General features: G+C 31.9%; 2 protein-coding genes and 1 pseudogene across 2 annotated transcripts; 1 reads left to right on the top strand and 2 right to left on the bottom strand.

The window, feature by feature from the left end:
- Positions 1 to 972: 972 nt before the first annotated feature.
- Positions 973 to 2,062, bottom strand: LOC133698234 (probable carboxylesterase 12). The gene is given in 2 exon segments (XM_062121096.1): positions 973 to 1,520; positions 1,522 to 2,062. Coding segments are annotated over 2 exon segments (972 nt in total). The 5' UTR covers positions 2,029 to 2,062; the 3' UTR covers positions 973 to 1,055.
- A 15,451-nt stretch (positions 2,063 to 17,513) lies between these two features.
- LOC133699450 (probable carboxylesterase 7) lies at positions 17,514 to 18,969 on the bottom strand (annotated as a pseudogene).
- A 2,357-nt stretch (positions 18,970 to 21,326) lies between these two features.
- LOC133698459 (probable carboxylesterase 12) lies at positions 21,327 to 22,619 on the top strand. The gene has a single exon (XM_062121380.1). It carries the CDS (start codon positions 21,461 to 21,463, stop codon positions 22,367 to 22,369), a length of 909 nt encoding a protein of 302 aa, XP_061977364.1. The 5' UTR covers positions 21,327 to 21,460; the 3' UTR covers positions 22,370 to 22,619.
- The last annotated feature ends 343 nt before the right edge of the window (positions 22,620 to 22,962 follow it).

Below are 22,962 nucleotides of genomic sequence, written 5' to 3'. Positions count from 1 at the left end.
TATATTTGAGTTGGGAAAATATTGAAACACATCACAAATGGAATGGACGTAAAAAATATTTAAGTCAAAAGGAAACATTAAAATGTATTATAAATGGATCTAAATAATATTCAAGATGAAAAATATATTTAAAATAACTAAATGGGTGTAAAATATATGAGAATAGAAAAAAATTATGAATAATCTAGAAACCAGCTAGAAACACATTGAGTTTGTAAATTTGTATGGATAAAATATAATGGATATAAAATACATTGGAATTGAAATTTTTATTTACGAGTCAATAATGATATAATAAATGTTGAGATGAACTAATAAATTCAGTTGGTTAAAATGGGACAAACACTTGGGAAAACCGAAAAGATATATAATTGTGATTAAGAGACGAAATTAATATGATATAAATTAAGGGTGCTGTGAAATGAAATAATAACATGAACTAATATGCTTATGAGATGAAATGGAAATATAGATTAAATATGATGTAAAAAAGGAACATGAAATGAAAATGTTAGAATAAATTTAATAAACATAAAAAAAATAAGTGAAAAAAAATTGTATTAAGATGAGTTATGGAATAATTGGTAAATCTAAGGAGTAGTTAAAACGAGATCCCTCAAGTGACAACCAAGCGACCTCACCTCCTTTAAGTGCAATTAGTATTTTTTAATTTTCAAATGAGAAAAAAATAAGTTTCCAGTCGAACTAATTTGTTCTCACGCAATGAAAACGATCCGGATGGATGTTTCTGGGCGGCATCAGATAGGTGGTCAAGGGTTACTGTGTAAGCTAGATTATTCTTGTTGTATAACTTAGATTTAATTTATACTACCTGAACTATAGTATCAAGGGCTTCCTTGGTGACTCTGGGTTGCATCCTAGCTACAATTATAATGGGTTGCATCCTAGCTTTTTATGCAAGTTCCAGCCTAAAGGTGGCTAAGGAAAAAAAAAAGAAAGGAAAGAAGTACGTATTCGAAAATACTCTTGGATTTATAACTACAATTAGCTACATAAATACAGCAAAGAAAGGAGACAAGAGAGGATAAACATATTCAGTTATGCCCAGATATGAAAGCAGCAGTCTTTTTAAGCATAGCCACAGCATTGCCGCAGGTTGGATTGAACAAATGAAAGACGTGACCCTCTCCTTCAGCCTCCATGGTTTCAACTGCTCCAACCCATCCACTATTCTTCAAAGTCTCGCAATATAACATGCCTCTGTCCCTTAGCAAATCTTTCTCGGCGACAGCAACAAGAACCTTGGAGCACCCCAAACTAGCCAATTTTGGATCTGTGGTGGGATTGATTAAAGGGTCATCACACCCACTTGTCGTCGGACATGCAAGGTGCCATGTAGCAGCAATCCCTCTCGACACTCTTTCTAATTCATTAACTTCATTTCCAATTGGTTCTTTGCCCCAGAAATAAGGATGTATTAAGACAACACCTACAGCATTTACACCAAATAATCTCTCTTGACCATATCTCATGGCCATGTGGTGTGCTATGTTACCACCCGGCGCTGTCTCCAGCCAAATACACCTTTCCGAAATCAGCATGGCCATTTAGCCACTTTTCAGGGCCATCTCCATTAACATGAGATGCAACCCACTTCAGGGCAGTCCATGAATCATCATATGGAACAGGGATTGGATGTTCTGGGACTCTCCTGTAATCAACCGAGACAGCAATGACTTTAGTCTCCGCGACCAAGATATTAAGGTAATTATGGTAAGCAGGCGAGAAGGCACTCTCTACGCAGAAGCCTCCCCCATGAAAGTAAATCAAGAGGGGGAGCTTCTTGTCAGGATCCACGCCTGGTGGGAGGTAAAGTCTAGATGATAGTTTTGCTTCTTTTGAATAGACAGCATCTTTAGACAGGACACTGGATTTGGGATCCAAGGAAGGAGGGACGATTTCGTTGCCAGCGAGCCTCTCTATGCTTCCATCTTTATATAAGACAATAAAGGGAGACAGATCTAGGGCAGCATCAGGCTCGGCTGCATCCATGTCGAATGAAAACATGGTGGCTTTTTTTTTTTTTTCCCTTTCGTTTCTGTTGTACAAGAAAGGAGGAAGTTAGGGCACGAAAAAAGGATCGAGGGTCTTTTATAGACAGTAGTGAAAGACACAGACACAAGCAAGAATATTGATTACTTCATGGGCTAGCATGTCAACAGGGATTTTTTAGGAAATTGGTGTAAGTTATATTTTAAAAAATCTTTGAATTTTTTATTTTAAAATAATTTTTTTATATTTTTAAATTATTTTGATGTAATAATAATAAAAATAATTTTTTAAATAAAAAATATTTTCAACCTTCATCCTTACTGCAATTCCAAACCTCCCACGTTAGCAAAGTTTTCTAGATGGGTTGGATTTCTAAAGTGAGCGTGTCCAAACCATATTCAGCTTAGTCATCTAAGGACTGCTAGTACGACGCCAGGAATCACATATAATGTGGGAGTGTTTGTCATTGCCCTTTCTTATTTATAAAAGAAAGATTTTTTAAAAATAATTTTTTATATATTTTTAAATTGTTTTTAAATATTGATATTAAAAATAAAAAATTTATTTTAATTTATTTATAAATAAAAAATATTGTAAAAAATAACCAATACTACAATACCAAATATTATTAAAAAATATAAACTGAAAAGGAAATAATTATTGCATTCATTTTCGTTTGGTTAAAGAAAACCAAAAATTTGGTTTCATGTTTAGCACCTTCATTATGAAAATTAGCTTTTAACTAAATATGTTTCCCGTGTTAATTTCGTAGCTGGTGAAACAATATTTTTTTATATATAAAAAATGACAGGCATAAAAAAAATTCAAGTCCAAAATCATAGGTTAAAGTGATAATTGAAATAATATAAAAAAACAAAACACAATAAAAATAAAAATAAATAAATTAACCAAAAAATAATGAGAAAAATAGAAAGAACTATATTTGAGCCTATCTGGATTATAAACAATCTGATGCTATCCTAATTGAAGAAAACTAGAACAAAAGGAGTCAATCTTTAAAAAACAACATCAACTTTAAAAAAAAGGGAAAAACAAGCAATCCTAGGCGAATTTTCTAAACCTCATCTAATCTAAAAAACCTGCAACTTCTTAGATCATGAACCCGAGTTCAATTAAAAAGTTTAAATATTATCCAATTTAATTTTGAATGATGGAGTCGTTGAAAAAACTACTAATAAAAAAACTTGTAAAAGAAAAGGAGCAACAAAAAAAGAGCTTAAAATCTGACAGGAAAAACCCAAATAAAGATAAAATTTGAAAAAAATAAAAATTATCCCAAAATTTTTGAGGAAATGATCAGGACTAAATTTGACATAGAGGGATTAAATTGAGAAAAAACAATCAATAAAAAAACCATGAAAAAAAAGAAATTAAAAAAATTAGGACTAAATCTAACATAAAAATTAAATATTTAGGGATGAAATTGTAAAAACCCAATCCATTAAGAAAATGATTTACAAATAGCAGCTAAAAGAAACATGACCAAGTTTGACACAAATTAAATGAAAAAAATATATGGGGTGAAATTATAAAAAAACAAATTAATCAAGAAAACAATTTAGAACAAAACAAATAGCAATTCAAAGAATGAGAACCAAATTTGAAAACAAATTTCAAAAATCAAATGATCAGGGATGAAATAAAAAATAAAATCCAATTAGAAACAACCAATGTAAATAAAAAAATTGCAAATAAGAGAAGAGGGATTGAATCGAAAGAAAAAAAAACAATTGAAGGGCTGGTTTGCTTTTCAACATGGCTTGCACGCAAATCTAGGAAGAAAGATAAGGAAAAAAAAGAAAAGCCATTTTCAGCCAAACCACGCCAAACCATCTTACACGTGTCTTACAGGGAGGAAGAGGGCGCCGAGACGATCCAATGATGTGACGAAAGTGCCAGAACAACAACAAGATTCATCCGTAAGTGCCGCCCAAAATTGATAAAGCAACTGATGCGTTGATTAGTGATTTGCAAGCGCCAACAACTTTTTTATTCTTTTAATTGCATAAAACAAAATATGCCCTCAAGACCAATCAATAATCACAAACACCAATCAATAATCACAAACAGACCATGAGGAAATTACCACAAAGCCCTTAAATGCAAGGCTAAAAAATTGGAGATGTCCCATACGGTTGATGTTGACAAAAGACAGTAACAAAGAATTGAAGGCAACACAAAAGTGAATGAAATGAAGCGGTTAGGAAGGACACGAGGTTGCAATAAGGTATTCTTTGGTAATTTTTATGAAACAAAAAGGACAGAGATGTATTTGGTTAAAAAAATAAAAATAAAAATAAATTTATTTTTGAAATTATTTTTTATATTTTTAAAATAAAATGTATAAAAAGAATATGTCTTTAGAAATAATATTTATTATTTCTAAAATATCCTTATAAAAAACTCTTAATTCCAAAACTATTCAACTAAGATATGTAAAGATAAAAAATAGTTATTATTATAGTTTTAAAACCCAACTTGAGTGTTAATCTGAGACACATCCTAGGTCACTAGTCAAGACCCAAGTCATGGGTTGAGTTGACCCGAGTCAACATAAAAATAAAAATAATTATTATCATAGTTTTAAAAATCAATTTGGGGTCAATCTAGGACAAAACTCGAGTCACGAGTGGGGTTGAACGTTGACTAGTGTCAATGTAAGGATAAAAGTAGAGATTATTATAGTTTTCAAACCCAACTCGGAGGTCAACTCGAGGTAAGATTTGGGCCACATGTTAGGAGGGTCAACATAAAATAAAAATGGTTATCGTTGTAGTTTTAAAACTTGATTTGGAGTCAACCCATGACAAGGTCATGAATTAAATGATCAAATCTGGATAACACAAAGATAAAAATTATTATTATCATAATTTTAAAATCTTCAGTTTTTATTTTCTTTGTTTTTGTAATAATAAAAAAAAAACTCTCATCTCGCGTGCAAAAGCTTCCTTCTTTTTAAATCGGTGGCAGGAACAAGAGGTAAAAATTAAAACACTGACGGGTTGGAGTTCTTTTGATATTTTCATTTTAATTGCCCATAAAATGATATTATTGTCTTTGAATCCGGATTATTTTTGTCTTGGGTTGAGAGATGTTTTTATCTTTTTATTTTTTATTTTTTTTTTGTAATTATCGTGTCTGAGTTGAATATAGGTTGTTAAGTACTTTTGCATAAATAAATATTATTTTATTCGAAAAAGATAGCTACACGTGGAATTGATGTAGACACACATGGAATCTTCTATAGTTTTTAAAGGACGCGTACGACGCCATTCGACAACCGAACTTCATCCTCGCGACTAGGAGTGAGCAAAAAAACCGATAAACCGATTAAACCGAGAAAACCAGAAAAAAAATAACTGAAAAAACTGAACCGAAAAAAAAACCGAATTAACCGATTAAAAAATCACAAAAAAATTCCGGTTCGGTTCGGTTTCGGTTTCTAAAGTCTGAAACTGATTGAACCGAACCGAACCGAACCGGTTCAATCAACCAACATTTTAAAAAAAACCAACTATAAATACAAACATTTCCTAACCCTAGCCGCCCCCCTTCTCTCCCTCTCACTTCACCCCCCCGCATCTCATTGTACCCTCCCGCCCCCCCACCCTCTCCCTTCTCTGCATCTTTCTCACTTTACCCTCTGCCTTTGATTTTCCTCCCCTCCCTTATGGATTTGATTCCTTTGGGTTTTAATTTTCTTGTGGAGTCTGTGCCACAAATGAAATTGGAATAGTAGATCCATTCCTTTTCTTTTGTTTTTCATATCCGTGGATTTCTACAACCCTCCTGCCATTTGATTAATTACAATGAAATGGATGAACTTTCCCTCGAACAATCAACGCTATGTGCAGTTGAACGTTGTTGCGGTCAAGGTTGTAGGAGAAGCAGAGAGGACCATTGGGTTTGAACCGGTTTGGAAGGGAAAAAAACCGAACCGAACCGAAATTAATCGGTTTGAACCGGTTTTCGGTTCGGTTCGGTTCAAAAAATTAAAAAAAAAATAAATTCGGTTTGGTTGTTTATTTTGGTTTAAAACCGGACCGAACCGGAAATGCTCAGCCCTGCTCGCGACGTTACCTTTAATCCTAGCTAGCGTGTGTGACAAAAATATGTCGGGTTTTGCGTTAATAGCCGTATTTTTTCTCTCTCTCTTTCTTGTTTCAAAGTCAACCCCAATATATATTTTCATAACAGTCCTTTGATTTTTTTTAAATTTAATCTTTATTTTTTTATTACTATTTATTATATTTTTGATCATCTATAAAATTAAAATTTTTTTTCAATTTAATTCTTTGTTAGTTTTTTCACCTTTTTTATTCCCATTATTTTAATTTCACTTTTTAGAATGATTCTCTTAATTAAATTAACTTTTCAATTGCATCCCTCAATATTTTAGTTCATTTTATTTTATGTCAAACTTGGTTCTTATTCTTATATTGCTTTGTTTTTAATATTTTTTTTACTGGAGTTTAGTTTTTAGATTTTATTCCTCAATATTTTATTTTGAAACATTGAGTCGCAATAGCTTAAATCTCTTTTTTCCATGTACTTTTTTTATAATTGATTTATGTTGATATTGTTTTTCTATAAAGTCATCCCGATTTCACGTGTCAGGTCCCGAGTTTCGCATGTTAATTTAATTTTGCTTGGGGTAATATTTTTGAAAATTTATTTGTTATTGTTGTTATCTTTTTTTATATTATATTATCAAATTAATCAATATTTAACTTAATTATCTAATTTATCTTATATATAAAAAAACATATCCATCTCCTGAATATTTTTTTTCAAGATAAAGTTTTTTAATTCGGACACAAAATCGCATAAGCTACCAATCTAGTTACATACTAAAGATAATTAATAGCATTTGTCAGACACTAGCTCTATATAAATATTAAATAATAAATCTACCTAGTACATTAAAGTAAATAAAACAGACTAAGAATCTCACGATGTTGATACTCGATACTCGATTGTATTGGAACTGCGGTGGAAAGATCAGCAATTGGCAGCAAACAATTAGCAAGAAGTGCACAACCCGTTGCAGTAAAGTAAGTTTCCCAGTGATAATGGGGTGGAGGAATGCAATTAACAATGTCAATATCTATTTCAAAGAGCTCTTCTTCTCCTTCCTCTTCACTATCTGCCGCTGCCGCTGGACCTGATTTGCTGGCTTCTACAGGTTGTGTAGCGCCTTCGATTATAGCAGAAGCCATTATTCTTCTCTTCGTGCTTGCTGTGGAGCTTTGAAACGGGCAAGTAGGAGGCTAAGTATGTGAGTTTTCTGTATAGTCCTATATATATTTGCAGGTTCTTGTGTGCGTGTGTGGTGAGGAGCAGGCAGGGGCAGGTGGTAAGTACAACGGTCTTCAACAAATCTACAACAATCGAACTATTGTTTCAAAGCACTAGATAATTCCGCTGCAGCAATTCCACCAAATCAGACGTGCTGACATATGCATTTTGTCATTAATTTGGTTTGCCAAGAGGTATGTGATTGTTTTTTTATTACTAACTTGTTTTTTAAATTATATTTCATTTAAAAATATAATAAAAAAACCCTTTTCTATGGAGTTTTTCATGGTGTTTGATGTGATTAATATTAAAAATTAAAAAAAATATTATATTAATGTATTTTCAATTAAAAAATATCATATACTATAATTCCAAACATACACTTATTAGACATTAAATCGGTTATGAAAACATTATTCACTAAGAATAAAATATTATCTTTAAATAAGAAAACTAAAAAAAGAAGAAGATGAAAACTAAAAAAATAATAATAATAGTTGTTGCATCTTGGTAGACGTAATGATGGGCCCAAAATATATATAGTAAAAAAATAAAAATTATCACCTAGTAATGAGAAGAAACTAAGGGTTCTTAAGATAAACACTAGTTTTAGAGATTCACGCAAGGAGTTATTTATGCTAAAAAAAAGTGTGGTGATACCCTTACAGCATCCTTTCTTACGAAAAATTATATTTATTAAGAGTTTTATTCTAAATTTATCTTTTTTATTACCATTAATTATCCTAATTATTTTTAGTTCATTTTTAATTTTTATTTCTGTTTATTTTATGAAAAATTTGATATTGATCTTTAAAAATTAAAAACTCGTTATTTTAGTTATTCTTAAAAGCTAAATCTTAATGTTTGTTCCTTCTAAAATGATTCTTATTGTTTTTTTTTTTAATTATCATTGGTCCCCTTAAAAGAAGATTTGTTTATTACAAGATTTTTTCATCGGTCTCATGCAAAATGAGACATGTAAAAAAAGTACATTTATCTCTGAAAAAAGAGATTATAATCAAGATGCTAAAAAAAAAGGTATGGGGTCTGTATTGATAGTGATAATTAGGTGATAATTAGGCCTTGAACCATATCGATGATGAGAATTAAACTTTTAAAATTCAGGTATGTTAGTTTAATGTGTCCTTTGATTTTGACTGGTGAATTTAATAAATTTGGCATTAAATACAAATATACATGCATAAATATTTTTTTAAAAGAACATTTTTATTCAAAAGCCAACACAATATAAAAAATTTGGATTTTTATGCTAAGACAATTTTTTTTTTTATCATAGTGCTGCTAAAACGTCAAAAAGTATTTTTGACCCTTTTTTTTTTTAAATAAATAAGCTAGAAAGAATGCTTTTTTTTTTTTACAATGCTAGAATATGCAAAAAATGGTTTTTAGAAAGGACTTGGCTATAAAAAAAATATCATGTATTATTATTATTTTTCTAATCTCCCCTTCTTTGCATTTTTTTTTCTTTTTGCTTCTTTTCTCTTGCCCCCTTCTATGCTTTCTTTTTGTACCCTTTTGCTTGAACTTGTTGCTATCTTTTTATTGGTGAGTAACGGTTTTTTTTTTGGAAAGGAAATAATTATCATTTTTATAAGGATTGATTCTTGAAATTTAGTGTTGACCATCAATATCTCGTTGCTTGATTTCTGGAGAGAGGATCGAAGTTTGAGATTTGAATTTTGCATTAAAATGGAGAGATTGTGCTGCTAGTCTTGAAAAAAGGCTGACTGATGAGGCATGTTTGGCTTAAAATCTATAGTGGATCTTGAGAGTTAAATCTTGATTTCTTATGTCAAGATTATTAGTTGACATATTAGAAGACACGGTTCTTTTATTTCTGTGCCACCGAGAGATTTGATTTGGACCAGGATAAAGCCCTTGAATGGTCTAAGAAGTAGTCGTTTCTGCCTTTTTATTTCCCTGGAAATCTGCAAAAGCCATTAGCAAAATGGAGTCGTTTCCTTCCTATATTCATTAGTCTGTTTTTCCATATTTACTCCGTATTGTTTCATTTAATGTGAAATGATGTCGTTTTGAGTTTTAATTAGGGTCTTTCCAATTCAATCAGGCCAAACTTTATATAAGCCCCTGCATTTCAGCACCTTTTGCATTTTAGTTCTTGGTTTTTGAATGTTTCTTAATTCGATCAATTTCACCTTTTTTTCTTAATTTCATTCAATTATACCTCTAACATAATTATAACATGTCCTCTAAATTCTTCACTTTTCATTTTGATCTTTGATCATTCAATTCTTTATTTTTAAGACAAATTGACTTTCAGTTTTTTTCTTCAATTAAGTCATTAATTGATTTTCTAACTTGGCTAATTGTTCCAACTCATCCTTGAACTTCAATTTCTTTCAATTTTAGTCTGATTAAACTAGTCTTTTATTTTCTTTCAACAATAGTCTCTTCGCCTTTTTCCTGATGAGAAAAAAATTCAACTTTTCCCTTCTTCCCTAACTCCTCTGCATCCTTTCCCTTTATTTTCTTCTTCCATCTCACCTCCTTTGCTCTGTAATAAAAAAAAATCCTAACTCGGTGAGTCTAATCCCCCTCACTAGCTCTCTGACATATTTGTCAGACCCACGTTACCTCATTTTTTTGAACGTGCCAAGGACGGAAGGTCATTCCCTTGAGCGTTTCAAGGGAGGGTGCGTATTTACATGGGCGTGCCAGGGGCTTGACATACTGCGAATCCTAATCAAGGCTGAGTCTGGCTAGCGTCAAACCAAGCATTCCTAAGGCTTGGTGCACTGCCAAACCCAATTGTGTCTAGGTCTGGATAGCACCAGACCCAGCATGCCCGTGACTTGGGACACTGCCAAGCCCCCACTTGAGGCATGCTCATTCCTTTAAAAATGTCCGAAAAAAAGGATAATAAGAGTTTTTTAAACCAGTTAAAAATAAGTTTATCACCTAGAATCTTGCTTCCCACAATTTGTAGGGTACATGAACACCCGCATTTCATCATTCGCCATGCCATCGAAAAATGGATGGACCATAATCATTCCAACAAACCTCACACCGGGAAACCCATATGACCCAATTTGACTGCCGAGAAATTGGACATATTAGCTTCACCACTATCTCCACCCATGAAAAATTGACTAAAATCCGTGTGGTTATTCAACCACGGCGCAGACCCATTTCCTTTGACATGTGATGCTTTAGCCATTAAAGCCCTACCCAAGAATCTATATAACTTCCAGGTTAGGGCCTCTCTGGCCATGCCCGTATTCAAGTGATACAGTAATGACATTGGATTCAGCAACCAGTGCCACTGGCTGTGAAAAAGCGGTGAGAAGGCAGACTCAAAGCAAAAGCCGCCGCCATGCATGTAGTAGAGGACTGATACTTTTATTTTCTACTGTAAAAAAATGTGTTTCTAATCAACCAGTTTTTCTAAACAAACTTAAATGTTTAGCCATTTTAAACAAATTAGGATCATACTGAACAAATTCGATTCACATGTTTCCGGTAATCTAATTAAATTATTAGGATCATATTGCAAATATTGAAACTGAGATAATCATTAAGACAATATAAAATAATGTTGATAAAGATAATCAACCGCCTAACCTACTTTTGTCCGGTAGTGAACGGTGGAGAGGGCGGAACAAGACCATGATTGTTGAGTGATAAAAAAACAAACATCTAAACACCAACTTTTGAGATGAATCTTTTTTATTTTTTATTTTTATTTTTTAACTCAATTTAGGATGTGTATGATTACACGCAGGTTGAATATTTGTTTTCAACCTAAAAAAGTATAAAACATATTAAAAAGTTAAAAATTTAATTTATATTGAAAAAAGAAAAAAAAAGTCAAGACTGAAACAATGGCCATCGCTTCCCTCTTCAACAGCCGAGCAAGAACAAGAAGCCTTCCCTTCTCAAAGCCATGCTCGATCTCTGTATAATAATTCCTTCTCTTTTCTTGTTTTGTTGTTCTTTCTTGAAATTGAAAAGAAAAGAAGTTAATTTTCTACCCATTTGCTCTATCTCTATGTAATGCTTATTCTCTTCAGATTCCAAAAATCTTCTCTTGGGATAGGTGCTTCTCTCTTTGTATGAATTTATAATTAAAAATATATTAAAATAATATATATTTTTTAATTTTTAAAATTTATTTTTAATATTAGTGTATTAAAATAATTTAAAAATATGTAAAAAATAATTTTAAACAAAGAAAAAATTAATTTTTTTTTATAACAACGTTTCTAAAAAAAGAAAAGAGTGTTAGCCAGGGACAAGAATGAAGTGTATGTATATTCCTTTTTTAGGGTGTTTCCTTGTAATTTTAACATGATACACGCATTTTATAACATCACACAACTTACTTTTCAATCATTAACCTTTTTTTTTTAGGGTTAGTAAATTGAAAAAAAGAAAAGAAAAAAAAAGAGGTGTAAAAACTAATAAAAGTAATGCAGACAAGTCGATATTATTTGAAAAATTATTTTTTTACTTGGAAAAGAAATGGCAAAGAAATCATGAGATAGCATATAAGAATTAGGAGTGAGCAAAAAAACCGAAAAACCAATTAAACCAAGAAAACCAGAAAAAAATAACTAAAAAAACCAAACCGTGAAAAAATCCAATTAAACGAATTAGAATTTTAAAAAAAATTGACCGGTTCGGTTCGGTTTTATAAGCCTGAAACCGAAAAAATCGAGCCAAACCGAAAACTAACAGGAAAAAAATCGAGTCAAACTGAAAAAAAACAAAGCCAAACCGAAAACAATAGCGCCAGGCAGAGCCAAAACTGGTTTGAACTGGTTTTTTTTCAAAATAATCAAACCAAACCCAGTTGGTTTGAACCGGTATCAGTTTTTTTTTGAAAAAAAACTGATTTAATTATTTTTTTTATAAAAACCAAAACGAACCGAAAAATAATTATCCCTAATAAGAATAGTTACCTTCAAATTTCATTTGCAAATCCTATGGGCTACCTAACATGTAATGAAGAAAAGATAACGAATTCAAAGGAAAGGAAAAGAAAAGAAAAGAAAAGAAGAGTAACGAGTAATGGTACTTTGACGCATTTTAAAGCAAACACCTATTTAATATTGATGTGCTTTTAAATTACAATTGCCTTTTGTTTTAAAAATTATGTTCTGTTAAGTTATGTTTTACTTTACAAATAAAATACTTATACTTTAAATGTAAATTATTTTACTTTCAAAACAAAAGCAACACATTCACTAACTAAAAGTAAAACAATTCATCATTATATAATTTACTGTTTTTTAAAATAAAAATATTTTTTAAAAAAGTATGGCATTGGTTTTGCTGATTTTACTTTCATATCATTATGTAATAAAAACACATCGATATAGTAATACAAATTATAGAGGTATTAGAGAACAGTAAATTAAAATTTTCACTAGCGTTTTGGAACAAAGTGCGTAAATTAAGATTTCCACTAGAGTTTAGGAACAAAGTGCACTCAACCCTTGTAGCCTCGGATTGCCACATCATGGTGAACGCGCACCACCTCAACACGAAGCTTGTTTTTAAAAAAAAACAATTTTTTTGTTGAAAGAGAATTGGCCGTCCGGTTCAGTCGGCAAAATACTATTTCTATTCAGATTAATATTTCTTTGTGTTAATTTAATTCCTTGATTGTCTAGGACTTTATGCATATAAAAAGACTTGTAATTCAGCATTTTTATTGAGAGAATAACTAAAAGAGTTTAGAGATAAACATTTAATAAAAGTATATCTTTCTTTCAATCTTTTTCTTGTTTTTGAGTTTTTGACTTTGCATTACTGTTTTTCATCTTATACCACACCTATCTTCCTTCCAACAAGTGGTATCAGAGCTTAGATTTGATTATTTGACATGGTCAATCCAAACTTCTCACTTCAACGTCCTAGGTTGACAAAAGATAACTATGAAACTTGGTATATTCAAGTAAAAGCTTGGCTAGGTTCCTAGGATGTATGAGAGATGATTGAAAAGGGCTTTAAGAAGCTTATAGATGGAGCAACGTTGACTTCATACCAAAGGGAGGCTGTGCAAAAGGCTCAAAGAAAGGATCAACAAGCACTCACAATCATCCATCAATATCTAGATGATGCCACTTTTGAGATAATGACCAATGCAACCACTGCCAAGCAAGCATAAAATGTCTTGCATGAATCAAACTAAGGAGCTAGGAATGTGAGAAAGGTACATCTATAAAAGCTATATGGTGACTTTGAAAAATTACACAATAAAAAAGCTTGAATAAAAAAATATTTCAGAATACTTTGTAAGAGTATTGGCTATATACAATCAAATGAGGACATATTGGGAGAAGAGGAATGAGACATGTGTGGTAAAGAAGATCCTACGCTCGCTGCAAAACATGGATGTTCTTTCAATCCAAGGTCTCATAGGAAAATTACAAGATCATGAGAAAAAAGTCAATAAGATTCAAGAGAATATGGTACACAAACACCTTTTTTTAAGCAAGATGGTTCTGGATATTCATAAAGGGGTAGAGGACATGGACAAAGCAAATAAAGAGGAGGAAGAGACAAATTTGAAAGAGGAGGTCATGATAGCCTCAACAGGTCAATCGGTCGACTGTATGAAGCAAACTGGTCAACTAGTTACACTATCAGTGGTAATCTAAAATCCAGATTTGACAAATCAAAAGTTAAATGCTATAATTGTTAAAAGGTAGGTCATTATGCTAGGGATTATTGGAGTTCAACCAAAAGGGTTGGGAAGAATACAAATCTAATGATAGAAAAGGAAAAGGAAGACACCCTACTTCTAGTGCATAATAAGTGAATGTAAAATGAAGAAAACATATGGTATCAAGACAATAGAGCCAACAAGCATATGTATGGAGACAAAGATAGGTTCATGGAGCTTGATGAAGCAATTAAAGGTAATGTCACCTTTATGGGTCATTCAAAGGTTGTCATCAAAGGAAAAGATATGATTTTGATTAAATTAAAAGATGAAAGTCATCAATTTATTGGTGATGTCTATTATATATCAATGGTGAAAAGCAACATATTGAGCTTAGAACGATTGCTAGAGAAGGGGTATGATATTAAGATGACATATCGTACTTTAACATTACTTAAAACTAAAAAAGCTATGATTGCAAAGGTAGTTATAACAAAGAATAAAATGTTTTTGCTAAACATAGAGATGGATGTGCCTAAATACATACGTGAGGACGAAACTTGGCTCTGACATATAAAACTTGATCATGTAAACTTTCATAATTTGAAGATGATGACACAAAAAGAGATATTAAAGGGTTTATCATCCATTATACTTCTAAATTAGTTGTGTGAATGATGTTTAGTGGGTAAGCAATTTCACAAGAGCTTTCTAAAGGAGTTTACATTAAGAGCAAGTTAACTCCTATAGAAATACATATCGAAGTTTGTGGTCCTATCAAACCATGTTCATTTAGTAAGAATCTATATTTTTTATTTTTTATTGATGATTATAGTAGAAAAACTCGGGTATACTTCTTGAAAAAAATTTTAATATGTTTAATTTTTCTTAAAAAGTTTAAGGTATTAATTGAAAAAAAAAGTGGTTATTCTATAAAATGACTTAAGACGGGTAGAGGATGAATTTTGTTCTAATGATTTTAATGAGTTTTGTGAAGATCATAGTATAAAGAGACTCCTAACAATGCCTAGATCCCCAAAACAAAATGGTATGGTAGAGAGAAAGAATAAAAGCATTCTCAACATGGTAAGAAGTATGCTCAAAATCAAGAAGACGCCTAAAGATGTCCTACCAAAAGCTTAAATGGCATAACTCTACAAGAAGCATGAAGTGGAAGAAAAACAAGTGTCTCTCACTTGAAATTTTTTGGGAGTGTTAACTATGTGCATGTAAATGATCAAGTAAGGACCAAGCTAGATAACAGGAGCAAAAAGATGATCTTTGTGGGCTATGATCAAAAGTTCAAAAGAAACAAGCTTTACAACCCTAATAAAGAAAAAATGATGATTAATAGAGATGTTGAGTTCAATGAAGAAGGAACATGAGATTGGAAGGTATGATGGTGAGAATTATGACTTCCTACCGATTTTCAATGAAGATGATGAAAGATATGAAGATCATCAAGAACCTATAGTTACATCTCCATAAACACTAATGAACTCAACTTCTCTTTCTTCTTCTTCCTCTTCTTCTAGTGAAACTCAAGTAGTGGAACTTCACCAAGAAAAATGAGAAGCCTTGATGACTTATAGGAAGTAACTAATCTAATTGATGATGATAATGTAACACTATATTGTCATCTTATTACATGTGATCTTATAGTGTTTATAAAGAAGTAATAAAGGATGTAAAATGAAGAATTGTTATAGATGAGGAGATTGCATCAATTGAGAAGAATGACACATGAAGATTAATTCGTAGACTAAATAGAAAGAAGCCAATAGGTGTCAAGTGGATCTACAAAGAAAAGAAGAATACCAAAGAAGAGGTGGAGAGATACAAGGCAAGATTAGTGGCAAAAGGTTATAGTTAAAAGCATGAGATTGATTATGATGAAGTATTTGCTCACGTTCTTAGTTTGGAGGCTATTAGATTAATTATTGCCACCATTGCCCAACATAGGTGGAGAATATATCAAATGGATATCAAATCAGTCTTTCTTGATGGTTTTTTTTTAAGAGAGGGTCTATATTAAGCAACTTATGGGATATGAAATGAAAGGACATGAAGACAAGGTATTAAAGTTAAACAAAGTCTTGTATGGATTGAAGTAAACCTCAAAGGCTTGGTATAGTCACATTGATTTCTATTTTTTAAAGAATAGATTTGTTAAATGCCCTATGAATATGCTATCAATGTAAAAATAAAAAAGAATGGTGATACTCTTATTGTATGTTTGTATGTAGATAACTTGATTTTATAGAAAATAATCCAAAGATGTTTTAAGACTTCAAGCAAGCAATGATCAAGAAGTTTAAGATGAGATATATTGGTCTCTTGTCCTATTACTTAGGGATTGAGATCAAGTAATGAGAAAATATAATCTTTATAAATCAAGAGAAGTTTACAGGGGATGTTCTCAATAAGTTTAAGATGGAGGATTGTGCAAGAGTAGATACTTTGGTTGAGTGTAAGGTAAAGATGTCAAAGAATGATGAATGAGAGAAAATAAATTTTACAATATTCAAGAGCTTAGTTGGCAGTTTGAGATATTTGACATGCACTCGTCTAAATATTATTTTTGAAGTAGGCCTTGTGAGTAGGTTTATGGAGATACCCTATGACACATTTCAAAATATTGAAGCGAATTCTTAGTTATAATGATATTATATCATATGTACTATTGATTTTGGCTTATTCTATGATTATTCTAATTGCTTTGAACTTGTAAGTTATAATGATAGTGATTGAACTGAGGATATGGATGATAAAAATAGCAATACATGTTTTATTTTCTATATAAAAGACATCATTCACATGAAGTTCAAATAAGCAATCCATAGTTACTTTGTCAACATGTGAACCTAAATATGTAGCTACCATATTATATGTTTGTCATTCCATATGGTTAAGGAAATTATTGAAGGAATTGTGAATGACACAAGAGAAACCTACTGAAATTTATATGGACAACTCATCAGTCATTGCATTAACAATCCATTATTTCATGATAGAAGTAAGCATATTGACACAAGATTTCATTACCTATGAGATTGCATTGCAAATAAAAAAGTTGAAGTTAAGTATGTGAAGATATAAGATCAAGTTGCAGATATATTCATAAAGTCATTCAAATATGATGTATTTATTAAGATGAGAGATTTGTTGGGAGTTATGAAGAAATCAAGTTTAAAAAGAGATATTGAAAATAAATTAGATTTCAATTCTAAAAAATAGAGGTATTGGTCGACTGATTGAAATAAGTTGAATAGGTTGACTGGTTTAGTTTGTAAAATACTATACATGTTCAAAATAGGATTTTTTTGTATTAATTTAATTTATTGATTGTCTAGAATTTTATGCTTATAAAAAAACTTGTAATTCAATATTATTTAGAAGTACAAAAAAAAAAGAATAACTAAGAGAGTTTAGAAATAAATATTTAATAAAAATATATATTTCTCTCAATTTTATTCTTTTCTTCTTGTTCTTGAATTTTTTATTTTACTGTTTTTATCTTGTACCACAGTTATGTTCCTTCCAACAGCTTGTGCATGAACTCCAAACTCTTCTCACTGTTGAAATCACGCGAAAAGAAGCAATGGCCTTCGTTTTCGTTCTCGACAATTTCAACGTTTCCTTTCCACCCGCTATTCTTCAATTTCTCGTAATAGTTCTTTCCCACAACATTTAAATAGTCTTTCTCAGCTACGAAGATCAGCACCCTCTCACAAAGATCCTCCAAACCGGGATTCATCCTTGGATCATCCAATCCACCATTATTTGTACACATTTACAACCACATTTCATCATCTTCGGTGCCACCAAAAAATTGACGTGTCATAATAATTCCAACACAGTGCACTCCTGGTAACCCAATTGACCCGACCCGGAATGTAAGAGTATGTGAAATATACCTCCAGCACTATCTCCCCCCACAAAAAGTTCACCAAAATCAGTATGGTCACTCTGCCACAGCTCAGAGCCACTCCCATCAGCATGCGAAGCCACCCACTGGAGCGCCTTCCACGAGTCCTCGTAGCATGAAGGTAGAGGTCGGGTCGGGAAGAGATTCTAGATGATTTACCGACCCATGTTAAATATTATATTAATATATTTAATTTTTTTTAAGCAATGATCATGAACACTACCATCCAGGAGAGCAGAATCCCCGCAGAGACCATATTCCACATAGACCACAATGACGTTAGCCTCAGCAGCTATTTTGTTGCACAAAATGTGGTAGGGAGCATCGAAGGCAGAAAACATTACAAAGCCACCCCCATGAATATAAAGTAAGAGAGGGAATTTTCGTCAGGGGTTTTGAGTTCTAGCAAGAAGATACGTGTAGAGACTTGAGGTTCAGTTGAGATGATAACATCCTTGGACTTGACTCCTGTAATCAGATCATGGGACGGTGGCATTTTCGGGAATAAATCCGACCACAATAATTCGACCCGACCGTCTTTGAATACGTTGAAGACTGGGAAACTGGACCTGATAACGCCATTGCTAAGAGAGAGAAGCTTGACTTATTGAAGAAGGGTTGAGGAGCAAGGAGGAGAAAAAAGTGTGTGTGTTGTCTACTTGTGGTTCATTCAAGATATGTATACTCTCTAGTACAAGGCAACATGTCAATCACGTCCTAGATAGCTGGCCAGGCCCGACAAGTTTTGATAATTGTGATTCAAACAACAAATGAGGGACGGCAAAACCTTGTAGTCTCTCAGTGATGTGAGTTATTCAGTCATCAAAATAGAATAATATGTTACATTAATGAGAGGATTTAATAAAACATTTCTTGACTGGTAAAGCAATAAAGTATATGGAAAAACCATTACACAAGTATCAGTTGTGTGTTCATCTCATTGTTCCATGTGATCTTAGATGACCCAAAAATTTGTGACTCTGTTTTCAGTTTTCACCCTCCTGGTGCTATCACAACTTTCAGCCCTTTCAACTTCGTTATCGCCTGGTAACGCCATTGCTCAAAGAGAAAGAAGCTTGAAGCAGGGTGGAGGGGCAAGGTGGAGAAGGAGAGTCTAAGAATGGAGTGGATGTTGCTTTTTAAAGTATTTTTTATTAAAAAATATATTAAAATATTTTTTATTTTTTAAAATTTATTTTTAATATCAGCGTATTAAAATGATTCAAAAACATTAAAAAAATTAACTTAAAGCAAAAGAAATTAAGTTTTAAAAAAGAGCATGTTCAATTTCAATTCCAAACATGAACGAAAAAATAAGTTTACATTGTCTATTGTTCTTTCTTTATATATATATATATATATATATATATATATATATATATATATATAGACATATTATACAGAAGTATGATTCATGTTTGCCTCTTATGCAACATGAATATTTAAAAGCATTCACCTATAGACAAGTTCTAGTCAAATTCTTGAAAACATGTGTATTATATGAAAGTCATGGTTTCAACTCAAGATCCTTGAAAAATAAGATGTTTATGGTGAGGCTTGCCTTTAATGCAACATGAATGTTTAGAAGCATTCACTTATAGGCAAGTTCTAGTCATTAAGTAAACATGATAAATTTTTCTAACTGTTCTCAAAAAGATCTCAAAAGACATGTATGCCCAATATTACTAAACAAACACTTATATCTGAGTTGGGTGTTTCATGAACCTACACTCAAACCAATAATTTTTTTTTCCTAAACCCATATGCTTGGTTTGAACTTTTTTTTCAACTTTTTATTGTTTATTTTTTCAATTTTATTATTTAATTTTTAGTTAATTTTTAATTGTTCTTCATATTTTTTTATCATATAATTAAATAAAAAAATATTGTTAACCAAGTGAAGTCCATGACTCGGGTAACGGGCTTGATAGGTTAACGTAAGGTTATTTAGGTCAATCTAATATGTCATAATCTTAATATTTAAGAAAATATCTTACCTTGAATTTCTTTTTAAAAAACAAACCAATTTTATTTTTTTGTCATTTGGATTTTTTATCCTTTAGACTCGTCAAGTTGAATGAATTATGTTGAAGTAACTCCCAAGCTATTTAATTAAAAAACTAGGTTAGACAAAGAGTCAAGTTTAAAGTTTTTGAATTTGACCTCCTAGATTAAGTTTCATGACAATACCAAAAAATTCATTGTATAAAGGATATTAATTTTCTTACATTCAATTTTTTTTGTCCAACCAACAACATATCACAATAAAGTAACTTAATTCTAACAAACTTCATTTCTTTCAAGTTTTAAGTCTTGAATGTTGGAGAAGAGAGAGAGAGAGAATCATTGAAAAGGGATGGGAGAAAGAAAATTTTTTATTGATCACATTTCAATGAAAAAAGATTAACTTTGATATCAATGGGTTTATATAGATATAAGTGAAATTCAATGAAGATTATTTGGATATTTAATTGTGCCAAAAAAAATATGAATCAAATTTTGGAAAGTTTAATTTGATTTGGTTTGCTTTTATATTTTTAGACGAATTAAATTGTGTTTTTAGACATAAAAATGAGGTTATTGATGTTTTAAGAATGTTTTTCTAGTGTTTTTAAATGAAAATATTAAAAAATGAGTTTTTGAAAAGATCAAAATTTATTATAGCAAATAATGGGTTGGTTGTCCTTTGACAGAAAAAACCATTTACATGAGCTTTGCCTACTCGGCCTAAATGCTTTTGAACCTTTTTTTTAAGTCAGAAGATGAGTACATATGAAGAAAAAAATATTTTACTCGTTACAATTATGTTTAAATAATTTCTTGAAGAAAAAAAATATTTTCCATGTCAAAGATATTACATTTTCTATTTTTTATTTTGTTATGAAAATAATAATTTGACTTTTACTTATTGTGATGATTAAGTAAAGATAGTTTATGTGTAAATATTATATTTTTTCATAAACATTTTCTTATGTAGAACCGCCACTTAAACTAGTTCTTTATAAAAATTAATTTGTCACAGATTTTTATTTTAATCTATATAATTTAATTTTAAAATTGTCCGGTCCTCATATTTGTTAGAAAAAATAAAATATTATAGTCACTATTTCAATTTTTTTTTTTAAAAAAAACAAGTTCTAATACGACAGCACACAAAATATTTTTTTTAATTAACGAATATCTATATTTGAAAATCATTAGTATGTGTTCTTATTTATCAATATCTCCAGTACTCATTGAACGTATTTAAATATGTGTTCACTATCGACGGCTCCCGATCCATTTCCAACCCTACGATCCGCAAATTAACATTAAATTAATTGCAAATCCACTGAATCGCCAACTGCTTAATCATTAATTATTAGGTACATAAACATTGACATATGAGCTCCTTTAAAGTATTGATAGGCACGGTATTATTCTATATTAAACCTCGATGAAAGGAGAACATTGAATTTATATCTTGAAAGAACTAGCTACAAGTCCATACTTCTCCACCTTGCTTCCTAATCATTTTCTTCAATAAGTCAGGCTTCTTTCTTTCAGCAATGGCGCCACCGGCTGATAATGAAGTTGTCCTTGAGTTTCGGTTCTTCAAGGTGTACAAAGACAGCCGTGTCGAGTTAGTCTGGCCGGAATGCCCCAAAGTCCCACCATCCACTGACCTGATTACTGGGGTTCAGTCCAAAGATGTGATGATCTTAACTGAACCCCAAGTGTCTGTCCGTATTTTCTTGCCGAAACTCAAATCCCCTGACCAAAAACTCCCTCTCTTACTTTTCGTGCATGGTGGTGGCTTTGTAATGTTTTCACCCTCTGCTATTCCCTACCACGTTTTATGCAACAAAGTAGCAGCTGACGCTAACGTTATTGTTGTCTCTGTTGAGTATGGTCTCTTCCCTACCAGACCGATACCAGCATGCTATGAGGACTCGTGGGAAGCGCTCCAGTGGGTGGCTTCACATGCTGATGGGAGTGGAGCTGAGCCGTGGCTGAACAATCATGCTGATTTTGGTAAAGTTTTTTTGGGGGGAGACAGTGGTGGGGCTAACATATCACATACTCTAGCATTCCGGGTCGGGTCAATTGGGTTACCCGGAGTGAAGGTAGTTGGAATGATCATGGTGCATCCATTTTTTGGTGGTACCGAGGATGACAAGATGTGGCTATACATGTGCCCAAGTAATAGTGGGTTGGATGATCCCAGGCTGAATCCGGGATTCGAAGATCTTGCTAGGCTTGGCTGTGAGAGGGTGTTGATCTTTGTGGCCGAGAAAGACAGCTTAATTGCTGTAGGAAGGAACTATTACGAGAAGTTGAAGAAGAGTGGATGGAAGGGAAGCGTTGAAATTGTTGAGAATGAAGATGAAGATCACTGCTTCTATTTGCTTGATCTCAATTCTGAGAAGGCTGTTGAATTACTGCATAAGTTTGTCTCCTTTCTCAAACAAGACTAGAATTCCCTGGTGATTTAGTCCTTTCATTTTTAATTCCTTTTTGTCTTTTATAATTATTGAGAGGCCTCGTTGTTTTATGACTAAACAAGGGTGAATAATCCTCTTCCAATCCTAATTCCTAAACCTTTGAATAAGCTTAATACGATGATCTAGCTAGGATTGGTACCTGTCTATTTCTCGGTGGCTGTACTGTTTTTTATTGTATCGTGAGTTTTATTCCATTTTTAATTTAAATGAAATCTTCGAATAAGATGTCAACAATAACATGAAATGGAAATCAGTTGGTTCGCTTTGACAGTCAACGGATTAAAAAACCTCAACATGACCATTAAAAAAAAACTCTATTTGTCACTATACAAGCTAGGGCGTCACGGATGGTGATTTTGAATCCTTGACTTCGAGGTAGAGATCTCAAAAATAAAATGGCAACCCTTCCGGGCCTACGGCAAGTGTTTTCCTTTTCCTTGTTTTTTCTTTTAAAAAAAAAAGATCCATGACGCTTTGAGCCAGTTATTCATTCTTTTAAGGGCTGTTGTTTGTTTCTGCGTTTTAAAAGCGTTTTTGATAAAATTTAAATTTTTTTTATTTTTTTA

The sequence above is a fragment of the Populus nigra genome, chromosome 7, assembly GCF_951802175.1.
Source record: "Populus nigra chromosome 7, ddPopNigr1.1, whole genome shotgun sequence".
NCBI lineage: Eukaryota > Viridiplantae > Streptophyta > Magnoliopsida > Malpighiales > Salicaceae > Populus > Populus nigra.
The sequence above is the reverse complement of the archived record's forward strand: the minus strand, read 5'-3'. Positions and strand labels throughout refer to the sequence as shown.

What these genes read in the sequence shown, in the direction of transcription:
- LOC133698459 (XM_062121380.1), top strand. Translation starts at nt 21,461, where the DNA reads ATGGCGCCACCGGCTGATAATGAAGTTGTCCTTGAGTTTCGGTTCTTC.